Here is a 16,757-nt window from a genome sequence, read left to right on the forward strand (position 1 = left end):
ATGTTTAATTTTTTCCTAGTGAAACAATAAATTTAAAACTGTTTCCTTTCAGTGAAAAAAAAATAGCAGAAAGTTGCATTGAACACAGAAAGGTCCAATGCTAGTAATTTCTTAGAAATATTATAGTAACAGTAATAATAATATATCATTGGTTTTAAATGCAAATTAAAGATTATAATTTAGAAACAGTTACAGTAATAAATCACTTAGGAATAAGCCTTTTCTTCAATTATAGCAACAGTAACATATAATCAAAGCTTTATATTTGTAATCATTATAATAGACTAACTTGTAGTGGAGTTATGGTTTCATTAAAAAAGTCAAAGGTAATATTCAAAGTATGGTTAATTTAATTTATGCTATGACAGATTCTTGTTACTGTTTTCTTTTTAACTAAATGAAAACATCTCATATAAACTCTAAGAGTCTATTAAGATATTCTAGTGAAAAAAATTTTTCTAATAATGATCAAGTTATCTAATTGCCATTTATTTAGCTTTAACCTGGAAAATCGGCATATAATTGTTATACAGTAAACCAAAATTTATGACACATACCAGTCATATACTAACAAAGTTATGAAGTTCTGAGAGCAATTTTAAGGCATAAAAAAGGGCATTATTGAAATTGAATGCATAATGATATGTGTCTTTTAAGACATCTAATAAAAGCTAACACTGATGTCAGGTGTTTTTCTAAGTCCTTTACAATATACTGACTTATTTAATTCTCCCAACAGCTATATGAGATTTGTATTATTATTACTTCCATCTTTTAGATGAAGACACTGAACTGATACATTAAGTAACTTGCCCTAGATAACACACTAGCTAGTATAGGACCCAGGATTCATATCTATGTTGTTTGAGGTTTAAATGAGACCATTTGGTATTTCAGAGAATAATGGACATTTAAATTCAGGGAATTAATTTAGGGATTTTCATATCCAAGACTCCCAAATTGTATTCCATGATCAATAGTTTTGCCAAATGCTCTGAGATAAAAGCGTCCATAGTTTAACACATCAATGAAGATTTTTAAAAACTCATAATATATTCCCCTTTAATTTTGGAGATTTACAATGGGCATAACAAAGGTTCTAAGGAATGCCCCAGTGAAGAGATTTGTTTCAACCAGTGGTTTCCAGCCATTACTGACAAGAAAACTCCTGTTAAACACAGTTTCACACACTTCAGTAACAGTGTTTCTTAAAACATAAATGCTGAGAATCTCCTACTACTTGGGAGATAGAAAATTGAAGCTCCAATTGCCTTTGGGACCCTGAAACCTTATCTCTCAATTCAGTACATGTTTCTATATCACTTGGCTCTAAAATCAGCATGGAAGCATCACTTTTCCACTACTTCCAATTTCTTCCAGATTTCTGTTTTTGTTTAATTTTTTTTCAACAAGAAAACCATCACAATAGTAAAGATACATGGATGGAACAGATAGATTGGCTATATTCTAGTTTACTTAATACATAGTATCCATGATACAATTTTAATTTAAGCAATGTTTAAACATTTTGTTATTAAATATTTCATTTCTTCTGAAATATTGCATGTCTTAAAATTGGAAAACAATAAAATGAACCAACTAAGCACAACAAGAACTCTAGCAGAGTTCTGAGGATCTAGAGAACCAATCTTTTGGGGAATGTTCATAGACCATAAGTACATTTCATTGCCACAACTTTATTGCATAATATCATGGAGTTACCATATACAGCTCAACAGAATTTTATAGATTTTTTTTTCTGACCACTGCATGTTTTACCATTTCAGTTCCTCCGAAGATATATGACATCTCAAGTGATATGACCATCAATGAAGGAACCAATGTCACCCTGATTTGCTTGGCCACTGGGAAACCAGAGCCTTCCATTTCTTGGCGGCACATCTCCCCGTCAGGTAATGCTGAGATATGTTGCTGTTGTCTGCGCTGTTCAATAGTCGCCCGTAGCCTCGTGTGTTCAGAACTGAAGTCAACCTATTTTCTTTACATCTCGTTCAGGAGGTGGGCAGGATGCATCTCTGAATACTTGTTCTTTATAGCTAAAGACCCTGTGGTTCACCAAGGTGAAGAGAACATTGCCCGTCAGAGCCCAGCATTGAACCTATGTCTCTAGATGCTTAAACAAGGTTGTTTTCATTTGTAGTGTCCTGGAGAATCAAAGATCAATAGACAAAAGGCCCACATGGAAATATTTTGAGAGAGAAATAGTTTCATTTAAATATGTAAGGCTTTTATTCTGTCAGCCTTCACATGTTAAGAGGCCAGCGTGAACTGCTAAGGTAATCGGGAGAATCACATTATACAAATTATGGGGTTGCTGGGTCTGATTTGAAAATGCAGTGCAAAATCAAGGATCTGGTAGTTAGAATTAAATTTTAACTGATGAGGGATCTAAAAACCCAAGAATTTAAGTGACTTGTACAAGATACCATAACTATGTAGAATTGAGAGATAGAACGTGTATATGGGTTTCAGTGCACATCCTCCTAAAGATGTTAAGTCTACTTTAGGAAGCTGAGGATAATCATCATCAAAACACTTCTGCTTTCACAGCAACAACTCTAACAGAATCATTAGTGCATAAAACTTTAATATTTGAGCTATATAGCTTTGAATGTGCTGTGGAAGTGAAGGTGGTACTTTTAATGAATAGGATGTCACAACATTTCAGATAAAGAGAATTGATATTATTTATTTTATATTTTTAGTGGAAATAGCTTCAACAAGGTTATTGTGATGATAATGCTTTTAAAGAAATCAGAAAGGCACATTTTATATAGGCACAGAGTACAAGTGGAACATCTATATTATCTGCAAATGCTTTCTTTAATATCACTTATCCTTAAGTGTCTGTCAGCTCCCTCATTTATGCAGTAGGTCTAATGAGACTTACTCATATCACATGCTCAGTATTACCATTAATGTGAGAAAAAATCAATATAATAGCAGTATACACTTATATAATATGCATTAGGGCTGCTATAATATTTCTGAAGCATGAGTGTGCTCTTGACTGCCAACATTTGACTCTAGAGTGACTGCGGAGTATAAAACCTGGTGTGAGAGCACTGAATTAATGGCAGGACTCTCTGTGGGGTTTGAGTCAAACCCGGGACTAACAATGAGGATACATGTGCTCCTATCTCAACTTCCCTGCTCATCAGTTTAGCCAATCCTCCCGCAAATCTCTTAGCCTCAGTTATTCTCAGCTAGTTTCCTACTTTCCGAAACTCAAATGATAATAATCCCTGGCAATTGTGAGACTCAAAATAGATAATAGGCATAAATGTGCTTCGAAAATAAGATGTTATGTAAATTTAAGACTGATTCTTAATCATCTTTTCAGGGACTTAAATCTGATATAGTAATATATATATATATTTTGTAAGAATGAAGCACATAATCTCCATCTTCATATAATTAAAGATTAATATTTTGGATTTAACTCTTCTGCTTTGCAGTGCTTGTGATTATGCATATTCTTCCTTTTTTTAAGTGCTTGGATACATTTTAGTTTAATTAAATAGCATGAATGTTGGTTAGTGAAGTTATTAGAATAATGATAATATAACATCATAAAGCTGGAAGAAGACAGATTGGGTTTATAAGTTAAACTGTGCATAGATTTGTTTTCTTGATCCTGCCACATAGAGCAAATTACTAAAATTAGCATAAATATTAAATATTATCCAATGAATAGCTAGACAGGGCTGCTATTTTTATAAATGCTTTCAATAATTTCAAATTATAATTTGTTAATGATCTATATTCAAATGCATAATACTGTGGAGTTTCTGCTTTAAGTAATGCGTTTGATAATTCCATTAGCTTTTGTCAACTTACATATTTATATTTGAATGCAAAATTGTGAAATTCACTAACGTATTTATATTTTATCTAAGAAATATAAATATTTTGTATATTCTCTTTTGCTAAATCTCAGAAGGAATGTAACTCAGAACAGCAGTCACCATGTAAGCAAAGTTCAGTGTTAAAAATAGATATAAACATACAGTTGGCCCTTAAACAATGCAGGGGTTAGAGGTGCTGACCTAGCATATTCAAAACCTGCTTATAAAGTTTAACACTCTCAAAATTTAAATTGTTCCTCGGTATTTAAGGAGCATTAGGTCTAGGATCCCCCACAGACACAAAAATTTGCAGATGCTCAAGTCCCCTATATAAAATGGCCAAGATCAATGCATGCAATGGGCCCTCCACATCTGTGGACTCGGAATCACTATTCAAAATTAGTACAGATACTTAATAAAAAAAATCCACATAGAAGTGGACCCGTGCAGTTCAAACCCCTCTGTTCCAGGGTCAACTATACTCCCTGTTAACAATAGAAGCAATGACTAGTTTTTGAACATGTGTAATCTGTTTAGATCTATTAAGCAGAAAATTGTGTAATTTTTGCCAACTCATTCACAGTCTACTGTAGTTTTAAAAATCAATAAGAAATGAGAGGTCACAGAATGATAGATCCTCAAAACTTCACCCTAATCTACAGAAAACTTAGGTTGTGGGTTCAATCTTATTGCAGATAACACCTGAGCCACTTGGAATTGGCATTTCACTTCTTAATTTAAACAATCCAGTGTATTTTTTAATTTAGTGAGAGGAGGGAAGGCAGACAGACTCCAGTATGCACCCTGACCGGGATCCACCCAGCAAACCTACTAAGAGACAATGCTCTGCCCCTCTGGGGCCCTTGTTCCATTGCAACTGGAGCCATTTTTTAGTGCCTGAGGCAGAGGCCATGGAGCTATTCTCAGTGCCTGGGGCCAACTCACTCTAATCGAGCTATGGTTGTAGGAAGGGAAGAGGAGAAAGAAGGAGGGGTAGAGAAGCAGACGGGCACTTCTCCTGTGTACCCTGACCAGGAATCGATCCTGGTACATCCGCACTCCTGGCCAGCGCTCTACCACTGAACCAACTGAGTGAGCCAACCTGGCTGGGGCTAAACAATTTAGTGTGTTTTTATAAAATCAGCTCTTCTTAGAAGTTTTTGAGTATAAAAACTTCCTTAAACTTTACTTATACCAATTGTTTCTTTCTATTTTTTCGATTCTATATTTTTAGTAATTAATTTCAAATTTATATTGAACATTATTGCAATAATTATTTAAAGAATAGACTATATTCTTTACTCAGTTTTATTCATAATCATTTGTTCCAATTTGCTTCTCTACTTGCCATGTGTAGCATATGTAGAAAAAGAATATGTAATATACTGTGAGCAACCTGTATATATCATGCTCTTTTCTCCCTAGTTGTTTCAGTGTGCATTTCTGAAGAATTAGGGCATTCTCTAACATAACCACAGTACAGTTTTCCACTTTCATACATTCAATATTGTTATTATGTTTTTATTCTACTACCATCCATCTTCCAGTTCTGACAACAGATCAAATAGTGTCCTTTATAGAATTATTTTTCCTCTTGTATAGAAGCCAAGTACAGTATTTAGTTGTCTTATAACTTTATTCTTCCTTAGTCTGAGACTAATCTTTCACCTTTCTCTATCATTACTGAACATTGACATTATTTCAAAAATGCATGTACCCCTTGCATTTTGGGTTTGACTCATGTTTTTCATGCTTAGAGTCTAGTTATGCCCATCTGTAAATAAATAATTGAAGTTGTAGTCCTCTCAAAAAATGATATCCAGAGGCACAGGGTATCCATCTGTTCTTCATCTGTAATGTTAATTTCTGTTACCCAATCAAAATGTTGCCTGATTTCTGCACTGTACGGTAACTTTTTCTTCCTTCATGTTACTGATAAGCAGTAGAGGAAAAATTTGAAATCATACCATACAAATATCTGCTGCTTGTTCACCTTACTCTTACATTTAGCTTAATCAGTGATTCTTATGTGAATCAGTCTTTCCTTTAATGATTACAAAAGATGATTTTTTTTAGCTGAAGGAATTCTTTTACTTTTACCAATTAACACTTGGCATTCTGCTGTAAACTAGAACCTAATTTTCCTCTATTTGGTTATTTATTTATTTATTTATTTATTTTTTGTGACATAGACATATAGATTCTAAATTTTAAAAAATATTTATAATTTACTACTGTTTTAATTATTTTGATACATTTTTTTTCTGATTTGGCTAGTGGGAGGTCACTTCATTCTGACACTTGTGTCATTGTGATTTGTGTCATCACTTTTTTTTATTTTTCGTAAACTGCATTTCTCATTTATTTATTTATTTTTATTAATTTTACAAGGGTGACATTAATAAATCAGGGTACATATGTTCAAAGAAAACATGTCCAGGTTATCTTGTCAATGAGTTATGTTGCTTACCTATCACCCAAAGTCAGATTGTCCTCTGTCACCTTCTATCTAGTTTACTTTGTGCCCCTGCCCCTCCCCCTTTTCTCTCCCTCTCCCCCACCCCCCATAACCACCACACTCTTATCAATGTCTCTTAGTCTCGCTTTTATATCCCACCTACGTATGGAATAATGCAGTTCCTGGTTTTTTCTGAGTTACTTATTTCACTTCGTATAATGTTATCAAGATCCCACCATTTTGTTGTAAATGATACGATGTCATCATTTCTTATGGCTGAGTAGTATTCCATAGTGTATATGTGCCACATCTTCTTTATCCAGTCATCTATTGACGGGCTTTTTGGTTGTTTCCATGTCCTGGCCACTGTGAACAATGCTGCAATGAACATGAGGCTGCATGTGTCTTTATGTATCAATGTTTCTGAGTTTTGGGGGTATATACCCAGTAGAGGGATTGCTGGGTCATAAGGTAGTTCTATTTTTCAGTTTTTTGAGGAACCACCATACTTTCTTTCATAATGGTTGTACTACTTTACATCCCCACCAACAGTGAATGAGGGTTCCTTTTTCTCCACAGCTTCTCCAACATTTGCTATTACCTGTCTTGTTAATAATAGCTAATCTAACAGGTGTGAGGTGGTATCTCATTGCAGTTTTGATTTGCATTTCTCTAATAACTAAAGAAGATGAGCATCTTTTCATATATCTGTTGGCCATTTGTATTACTTCCTGGGAGAAGTGTCCATGTCCTCCTCCCATTTTTTTATTGGATTGTTTGTTTGTTGTTGAGTTTTATGGGTTCTTTGTATATTTTGGATATTAGGCCCTTATCTGAGCAGTTGTTTGAAAATATCATTTCCCATTTAGTTGGCTGTCTGTTTATCTTGTTATCAGTTTCTCTTGCTGAGCAAAAACTTCTTAGTTTGATGTAGTCCCATTCATTAATTTTTGCCTTCACTTCTCTTGCCTTTGAAGTCAGATTCATAAAATGCTGTTTAAAACCCAGGTCCATGAGTTGAGTACCTATGTCTTCTTCTAGTACTTTATTGTTTCAGGTCTTATATTTAGATCTTTGATCCATTTTGAATTAATTTTAGTATAAGGGGACAAACTAGTCCAGTTTCATTCTTTTGCATGTTGCTTTCCAGTTTTCCCAGCACCATTTGTTGAAGAGGCTTTCTTTTCTCCATTGTGTGTTGTTGGCCCCTTTATCAAAAATTATTTGAACATATATATGTGGTTTTATTTCTGGACTTTCTATTCTGTTCCATTGGTCTGAGTGTCTATTTTTCTGCCAATACCATGCTGTTTTGATTGTCGTGGCCCTATAATAGAGTTTGAAGTCAGGTATTGTAATGCCCCCAGCTTCATTCTTTTTCTTTAGGATTGCTTTGGCTATTCAGGGTTTTTTATAGTTCCATATAAATCTAATGATTTTTTGTTCCATTTCTTTAAAAAATGTCATTGGAATTTTGATGGGAATTGCATTAAATTTGTATATTGCTTTGGGTAATATGGCCATCTTGATTATATTTATTCTTCCTAACCAAGAACGAGGAATATTCTTCCATCTCATTATATCTTTTTCGATTTCCCTTAACAATGGTTTGTAGTTTTCATCATATAAGTCCTTTACATTCTTTGTTATGTTTATTCCTAGGTATTTTATTTTTTTTATTGTTGCAATTGTGAAGGGGATTATTTTTTTGAGTTCATTCTCAAATGTTTCATTGTTTGCATATAGAAAGGCTATGGACTTTTGTATGTTAATTTTGTATCCTGCAACCTTACTGTATTGGCTTATTGTTTCTAGTAGTCTTTTTGTGGATTCTTTGGGGTTTTCGATGTATAGGATCATATCATCTGCAGAAAGTGATACCTTTACTTCTTCTTTTCCGATATGGATGCCTTTTATTTCTTTGTCTTGTCTGATTGCTCTGGCTAGAACCTCTAGTACCACATTAAATAAGAGTGGAGAGAGTGGACAACCCTGTCTTGTTCCTGATTTAAGGGGAAAAGCCTTCAGTTTAGTGCCATTTAATATGATGTTAGCTGATGGTTTATCATATATGGCCTTTATCATGTTGAGATATTTTCCTTTTATACTCATTTTGTTGAGAGTCTTAAACATAAAATTGTGTTGTATTTTATCGAAAGCCTTTTCTGCATCTATTGATAAGATCATGTGGTTTTTGTTCTTTGTTTTGTTGATATGGTGTATTACGTTAACCGTTTTACGTATGTTGAACCATCCTTGAGATTCTGGGATGAATCCCACTTGATCATGATGTATTATTTTTTTAATATATTGTTGTATTCAATTTGCTAGTATTTTGTTTAGTATTTTAGCATCTGTATTCATTAGAGATATTGGTCTGTAGTGTTTTTTTGTGCCATCCTTGCCTGGTTTCGGTATGAGGGTTATGTTGGCCTCATAAAATGTGTTTGGAAGTATTGCTTCTTCTTCAATTTTTTGGAAGACTTTCAGTAGAATAGGAACCAAGTCTTCTTTGAATGTTTGATAAAATTCACTAGTATAGCCATCTGGGCCTGGACTTTTATTTTTGGGGAGGTTTTTAATGGTTTTTTCTATTTCTTCTCTACTAATAGGTCTGTTTAGGCTTTCTGCTTCTTCTTGATTAAGTCTAGGAAGGTTGTATTATTCTAGAAATTTATCCATTTCTTCTAGGTTGTTGAATTTAGTGGCATAAAGTTTTTCATAGTATTCTGCAATAATCCTTTTTATATCTACAATATCCGTGGTGATTTCTCCTCTTTCATTTTGGATTTTGTTTATATGAGTTCTTTCTCTTTTTTCTTTGGTATGTCTTGCCAGGAGTTTGTCAATTTTGTTGATCTTTTCAAAGAACCAGCTCCTTGTGTCATCACTTTTTTCTATAGCATTTTCATACTGCCCTTATGACAAAGTACACCAGATTCATCTTGTGTCTTTCCTATCCTAGCTCTAGAATCAATCATTTCACTTTACTACAACTGCTTAGACACCACACACTTGGGATTGTATCACTGTATATTGGTTTTATTTTATTTTATTTTATTTTGTTTTTCATTTTTCTGAAGCTGGAAACGGGGAGAGACAGCCAGACAGACTCCCGCATGCGCCTGACCCGGATCCACCCGGCACGCCCACCATGGGGCGACGCTCTGCCCACCAGGGGGCGATAATCTGCCCATCCTGGGCGTCGCCATGTTGCGACCAGAGCCACTCTAGCGCCTGAGGCATAGGCCACAGAGCCATCCCCAGCGCCCGGGCCATCTTTGCTCCAATGGAGCCTTGGCTGCGGGAGGGGAAGAGAGAGACAGAGAGGAAAACGCGGCGGAGGGGTGGAGAAGCAAATGGGCGCTTCTCCTGTGTGCCCTGGCCGGGAATCGAACCCGGGTCCTCCGCACACTAGGCCGACGCTCTACCGCTGAGCCAACCGGCCAGGGCTTGTATATTGGTTTTAAATAGATAACAGTTTATCTGTCTTATAGTAAAAATCAGAGATTCAGAAGCCTAGGCTACTTCCTGTGAAATTTTATTAACCCCAAGATCTTAGATGATTTCAGTGCAAAGGATAGACCATACTTTATTTGGTTTTATTTACACAGGCATGGAACAAGGCCAGGAATGTTGTATGTATACAAAAATGCTTATGGAGTTACTAGTAAAAATGCTTATATTAAGGAAAATATAAGGAGGAAGTGGTTTTATTACTAGAGATTTAGATAGGTTTATACATCTTTGTTTACAAGCGATCCAATTGTTTTGACTAATCTCTGACTGGTTCCTTATCTGCTCAGAAAATTTTCAAGATTTTCCCTAATATAAAATGTATGATTTGTTTTTATTTCCACTAGTAATTTCTTTTACATCAGATGGTGCCAGAATAATTATGATCATGAACTTTGATATCAATCAGAATTGGATTTAAGACCCAGGTCTTTCTCTTACAAAGTATAAGATCTTAGACTAAATTGTTAACCTCTTTAATTTTAAATACAAAGTGACTATAATAATTATGCCCATTTCTTAGAAGTTTTATGAAGATTAAATAGAATAATATAGAGTATTGAAAAGAGTTCATGGCTTATAGCAAATATTTCATAATATTAACTATTAATGTACTATTGAAATGTGTTTAATTGTTGTCCTGATAGAATCTCTAACCCTGTTTTTGTAATTGAGAGGCCTGTTTACAGCTCTTAAATGCAATTCACATAGCTGTTCTAAGGGTCTTATAAAAGCTGAAAACCAATATTCTGGAGAACATTAATAAGTTTACCTAAGCCACCTGATTTTTAATATAAAGGTAAAATATAAAATTTTAATCATATATTACTTTATCAATACATTTAGATTTAGTCAGAAGAAATAGAAAAATTAAGAGATAAATTTTAAAATGATAGATTACAGACCACAAATATGGGACGTTTCAAAAACCTTTGCCAAAATAGAAAAATTAAGAGATAAATTTTAAAATGATAGATTACAGACCACAAATATGGGACGTTTCAAAAACCTTTGCCAAATTTTCACTTATTATTCATTACTGTTTATCTTAATATTTGTTTCCTAGTTTATTCTTATTCATTAATATCTGGAATCTCCTGAAATGTTCTCACTCTATTCTACTGGTGTCTATTATTTGACAAAGATATTATTTTGGCTCCAAAGCTAAAATATGAGATAAACAATGGCTGTATGTCTCAACTCTTTGTTGTATAATTTCCATATGCTTAGTGCCTTTTGGCAGGATATTCTTACTCTAATTATTCATAGAAGTTAACATTATTATATCTGTTCATTTAAGTCACCATTTTTGTTATGTTCTGGATTTAATCCCTTCACATTTTTTTTAGATTCTTACCACTTTGTGTGTGTGTGTGTGTTTGTGTGTGTGTGTGAGTGTGTGTGTGTGTGTGTGTGTGTGTGTGACAGAAACAGATAGGGACAGATAGACAGGAAGGAAGAGACATGAGAAGCATTAATTTTTCATTGCAACACTTAAGTTGTTCATTGATTGCTCTCTCATATATCCCTTGATGGGGGGCTACAGCAGAGTGAGTAACCCCTTGCTCAAGCCATCGACCTTTGAGTTCAAGCCAGCAATGATGGGGTCATGTCTGTGATCCCACACTCAAGCTGGTGAGCCCATATTCAAGCCTGATGTGCCTGTGCTTGTGCCAGATGAGCCATGCTCAAGACTGTGACCTTAGGGTTTTGAACCTGGGTCCTCTATGTCCCAGTTCAATGCTCTGTCCACTGCGCCACTGCCTGGTCAAGCTAGATTCTTATTACTTTTAATATTTTTTTAATTTCTTCCTCTCTATTGACTTTTACTGTCCACACTTAAACAAGCTCAAGCCTCTCTTTTCTGAAAGCAATCCTTTGACACTGATCATTTTTATTTAAGAAACAATTATTGAGAATTTATAAAGAAGAATACAAATAACTGGTTAGAGATGTAAGAATACAAACAAAAAGCCTTTATTTCAAGAGACCAAAAGGAAAAAATGTTTCCTTGAGCAGTATGCAGTGAGCAATGTCAATTAGGTTAAATAGGAGCCAAACAGTCACCTTTGTGTCACCAGATCATGTGACAATTCAGTGGCAATGGGCCAAAAACCCAACTGTGAAAGATTAAAAGAAAATGAGCAGTGAAGAAAGAACTAGATGTAGGAGCGAAACCATGCGTCTGATTAGTCTAGATAATAATTTAGCTTCTCTATTTTCCTTATATTTTTTTCTACTGTTAAGACTATCTTTTGTCCCTTTATATACACAACAAACTCCTAGTTATCCTTCCAAGCTTTATGAAACCATTCTTAAGCATTCCAGGAAAAGCCAGGTATATCTTCTTTCATAGTTGCATAGTATCTCTGCCACCACATTAATGGAACTAATTCTAAGAATTGTAGTCATTGATTTTGTTTGTCTAAGGCTTATGAAACAAGGGAGTCTTTATATTAGGAAACAGTATCTGTTTACTATTGTATCCCATAGTTAAGCATGTGCCTGGCACATATTACGCTTCATACATATTGCTAAGTTAAAGAATGCTACTTTCTGACCTTGCCTTCCACATGACTTCTTACAGTTAGAAATTAAAATCTAAAAAGAGATAACATGGTAGTGACACAGCAAGTTTTCCTTTCTGTAATTTCCCCATTACCATTGACTCCTATTAATAAATATACTTTACTACAAAAGTGTGAATCATCTTTTTCTTTTCCTTTTAGTTTCAATATGGCTGCAATTCTGTAAGATTATGATTTGTAATAAAAAATACATATTTGTTTTTATCCCTGCACAGAACTCCTAAAACCCTTGGAATTTCCTAAGTGATGAAAGCAGTAAAAATTTCTTCTGTTGTTGTAATGAGGTGAATTTTGAACACCTAAGGATAGAAGCTACTTGCCAAGACTATCAACCATGTAGTTAGGGGGTTGGAATTTTTAGTTTTACTCCTCTGATCTCTGGGAAGAGGAAAAGGGTTAGAAGTTGAATCAGTTGCTAATGGCCAATGATTTAACCAATTATGCCTGTGGAATGAAACATTTATAAAATCTTTAAAGGACAGGGTTCAGAGAACATCTGGGTTGGGGAACATGTGGACTTTGGAAGAATGGCAAGGCTGGAGAAAGCCATGGAAGCTCCATGCCTTTTTTCTATATATTATCCTATGAATCTTATCCATCTAGCTGTTTCTTTTAAAATAAACTGCTAACCTGGTAAATAAAATGTTTCTCTGAGTTCTATGATCCAGTCTAGGAAATTAATCAAACCTAAGAAAGCAGTCGTTGGAATCTCCCAACCACAGCCAGTGGCTCAGAAGCATTGGTGATAACCTGGGCTTGGACTGGCATGGGAAGTGGGAGAGAGGCAGCCTTATAGGACTGAGCCCTTCCAGAGGTCCCCAAACTACGGCCCGCGGGCTGCATGCGGCCCCCTGAGGCCATTTATCCAGCCCCTGCTGCACTTCTGGAAGGGGCACCTCTTTCATTGGTGGTCAGTGAGAGGAGCACTGTATGTGGCGGCCCTCCAACGGTCTGGGGAACAGTGAACTGGCCCCCTGTGTAAAAAGTTTGGGGACCCCTGCTGGAGTCTGATGCTATCTCCAAGTAGATAGTGTCAGAATTAAATTGAATTATAGGATACCTAGCTAATGTCAGAAAATTGATTTTTGGTGTGAGAACCCACCCTCATCACATTGAGATTGGGTTCAGAACTTTAACCCCATTAACATAAAGAGCAACTTGCTCTAATACAATTTTAGTTAACATTGTTCAACTAACATTTATCCATTATCTTCTATACTCAAGGCAGAGTGTGAGATACTTGCACATTGGCTTATTGAAGCCTCAGAACTAAACTTAGTGGTGAGTATCATTATGCTCATTGTACAGATAAACATGGTATTCTGAGTGTTTAAATAAATTGCCCCAAAAGAATAAGAATATTTTTTCACTTCTTTTTTTGAAATAACTAGATACACAAGAAGACATAAAGTTAACACAGAGAGCTTCCATGTGTCTTTCATTCAGGTTCTCCCACTGGTTAAATGACATATAACTGCTGTATGACAGTGAAACTAGAAAGTGGATGTTAGTGTAATGCATGCACATAGTCTACATCTTTTCAGTACTTGGGTTGATTCATGGAACCACCACAATAACCAAGACACAAAACTATTCTCACAACACAAAGATCTACCTTATGCTATTCCTTTTTAGTCAAACCAACTCCTCCACATACCATCCATAATCCCCAATGGCCATTAATCTATTTTAATATCTATAATTTAATTATTTATGAGATGTAAATAGAATTATACAATATATGACCTTTTGAAATTGGCTTTTTTGTGGAACATAATACTTTTGAGATTTTTCTAAGTTGTATCATATTTCAATAGTTTATTCCTTTTTTAATGCTGAGTAGTAGTATCCTGTAATATGAATATACCACAATTTGTTTAACCATAATGTATTAAAGAATATTTTTGTTGTTTCCAGTTTTTGGCTATAAAAAATAAAGTTTTTATGAACAATCTTGTTTCCTTTTCCATCCTTTACTTTCAATCTATGTATGTTATTATATTTAAATGAGTCTTATAGAGATAATATAGTTGAATCATGGTTTTTTATCCACCCCGATAATTTTTGTACTTTATTTGGTTTATTTAGACCATTTACATTTAATTTAACTTTTTGATTTGTTAAAGTTTATTTCTTGCATTGTTTGTTGTTGTTGTTTTTGTTCTCTGTTTCCTCTATTTTTTGTTTTACTGAAGAGTTCTTGAGCATTTTTTAAAGTTCTACTTTGTTTTCTTGTTGTGTTTTAGAGTGTGTCTCATTGCATAGATATTTTAGTAGCTTCTTTTTTTTTTTTTTTTTTTTTTTTTTTGCATTTTTCTGAAGCTGGAAACAAGGAGGCAGTCAGACAGACTCCCACATGCACCCGACCGTGATCCATCTGGCATGCCCATCAGGGGGCGATGCTCTGCCCATCCGGGGGGTCACTCTGCCATGACCAGAGCCACTCTAGCACCTGGGGCAGAGGCCACAGAGCCATCCCCAGCGCCTGGGCCATCTTTTGCTCCAATGGAGCCTCAGCTGTGAGAGGGGAAGAGAGAGACAGAGAGGAAGGAGAGGGGGAGGGGTGGAGAAGCAGATGGGCGCCTCTCCTGTGTGCCCTGGCTGGGAATCGAACCTGGGACTTCCGCACATCAGGCCGACGCTCTACCACTGAGCCAACCGGCCAGGGACTTTAGTAGCTTCTTTATGTACTTTATCATATATATTTAAAACTTATGGTCTAAGGGTATCTGTATTTTATTAGTTCCACTGATGTATTGAAATATTATCTCCCTTTGCTTTCCAACTTTCATAATATATTCACCTTAAATATTTTTTCTTATCTGTGGATAGGAAGAATAAATATAATTAAAATGGCCATACTACCCAAAGCAATGTACAAATTTAATGCAATTCCCATCAAAATTCTAATGTCATTCTTTAAAGAAATGGAACAAAAAATTACCAGGTTTATATGGAACCATAAAAAACTTTGAATAACCAAAGTAACCCTAAGGAAAAAAAACAAAGCTGGAGTTATTGCAACATCTGACTTCAAACTATACTACAGAGCCACAATAATCAAAACAGCATAATACTGGCAGAAAAATAGACACAGAGACCAATAGAACAGAATAGAGAGCCCAGAAATAAAGCCACATACATATGGTCAAATCATCTTTGATAAAGGAGCCAAAAACACACAATGGAGAAAAGAAAGCCTATTCAATAAATGGTGCTGGGAAAATTGGAAAGCCACATGCAAAAGAATGAAACTGGACTACAGTTTATCTCCTTGCACAAAAATTAACTCAAAATGGATCAAAGAACTAAACATAAGATCTGAAACAATAAATTACATAGAAGAAAACATAGGTACTAAACTCATGGACCTTGGCCATAAAGAACATTTTATGAATTTGACTCCAAAGGCTAGGGAAGTAAAGGCAAAGATAAATGAATGTAACTACATCAGACTAAGAAGCATCTGCACAGCAAAAGAAATTGTCAACAAAACAAATAGGCAACCAACTAAATGGGAGATGATATTTTCAAACAACAGCTCAAATAAGGGACTAATATCCAAAATATATAAAGAACTCACAAAACTCAACAACAGACAATCCAGTAAAAAAATGGGAAGAGGACATGAACAGACACCTCTCCCAAGAAAAAATACAAATGGCCAACAGATATACCAAAAGATGCTCATCATCACTAACTATTCAAGAAAGGCAAATCAAAACTACAATGAGATACCACCTTATACCTGTTAGATTAGCTATTATCAACAAAACACTTAATTACAAGTGCTAGAGAGGCTGTGGAGAAAAAAGAACCATCATTCACTGTTGGTGAGAATGTAAAGTAGTACAAGCATTATGAAAGAAAGTATGGTGGTTCCTCAAAAAAATCAGAATAGAAAGACCATATGACCCAGCAATCCCTCTACTGGGTATATTCCCACAAAACTTGAAAACATGGATATATAAAGACACATGCACGCCCATGTTCATCACAGCATTGTTCATGGTGGCTAAGACATGGAAACAGTCAAAATACCCTTTAACAGAGGACTGGATAAAGAAGATGTGATACACACACACACACACACACACACACACACACACATAATATATACAATGGAAACTACTCAGCCATAAGAATTGATGACATAGTATAATTTATGACAGCATGAATGGACCTTGATAACATTATACTGAGTGAAATAAGTAAATCAGAGAAAGCTAGAATTGTATGATTCCATACATAGGTGGGACACAAAATTGAGACTCATGAACATAGACAGGGGTGCAGTGGTTACCAGAGGAAGGGAGGAGTGAAAAG

The 16,757-nt window shown here is 35.1% G+C and overlaps 1 protein-coding gene and 1 non-coding gene across 2 annotated transcripts in view; one reads left to right on the top strand and one right to left on the bottom strand.

Annotated features, from left to right (window-relative positions):
• The window catches only part of NEGR1 (neuronal growth regulator 1), a 998,883-nt gene that overhangs the window by 552,846 nt on the left and 429,280 nt on the right, over positions 1-16,757 (top strand). The window contains exon 3 of the mRNA XM_066268887.1: positions 1,788-1,913. Coding sequence (XP_066124984.1) covers positions 1,788-1,913 — 126 coding nt within the window. The remainder of the gene's footprint in view (positions 1-1,787; positions 1,914-16,757) is intronic.
• Positions 9,705-9,780, bottom strand: TRNAT-AGU (transfer RNA threonine (anticodon AGU)). Its single transcript has one exon. It is a non-coding gene; the product is annotated as a tRNA-Thr (tRNA).

Source organism: Saccopteryx bilineata, chromosome 3 (assembly GCF_036850765.1).
Source record: "Saccopteryx bilineata isolate mSacBil1 chromosome 3, mSacBil1_pri_phased_curated, whole genome shotgun sequence".
In the NCBI taxonomy this organism is placed as follows: Eukaryota; Metazoa; Chordata; class Mammalia; order Chiroptera; family Emballonuridae; genus Saccopteryx; species Saccopteryx bilineata.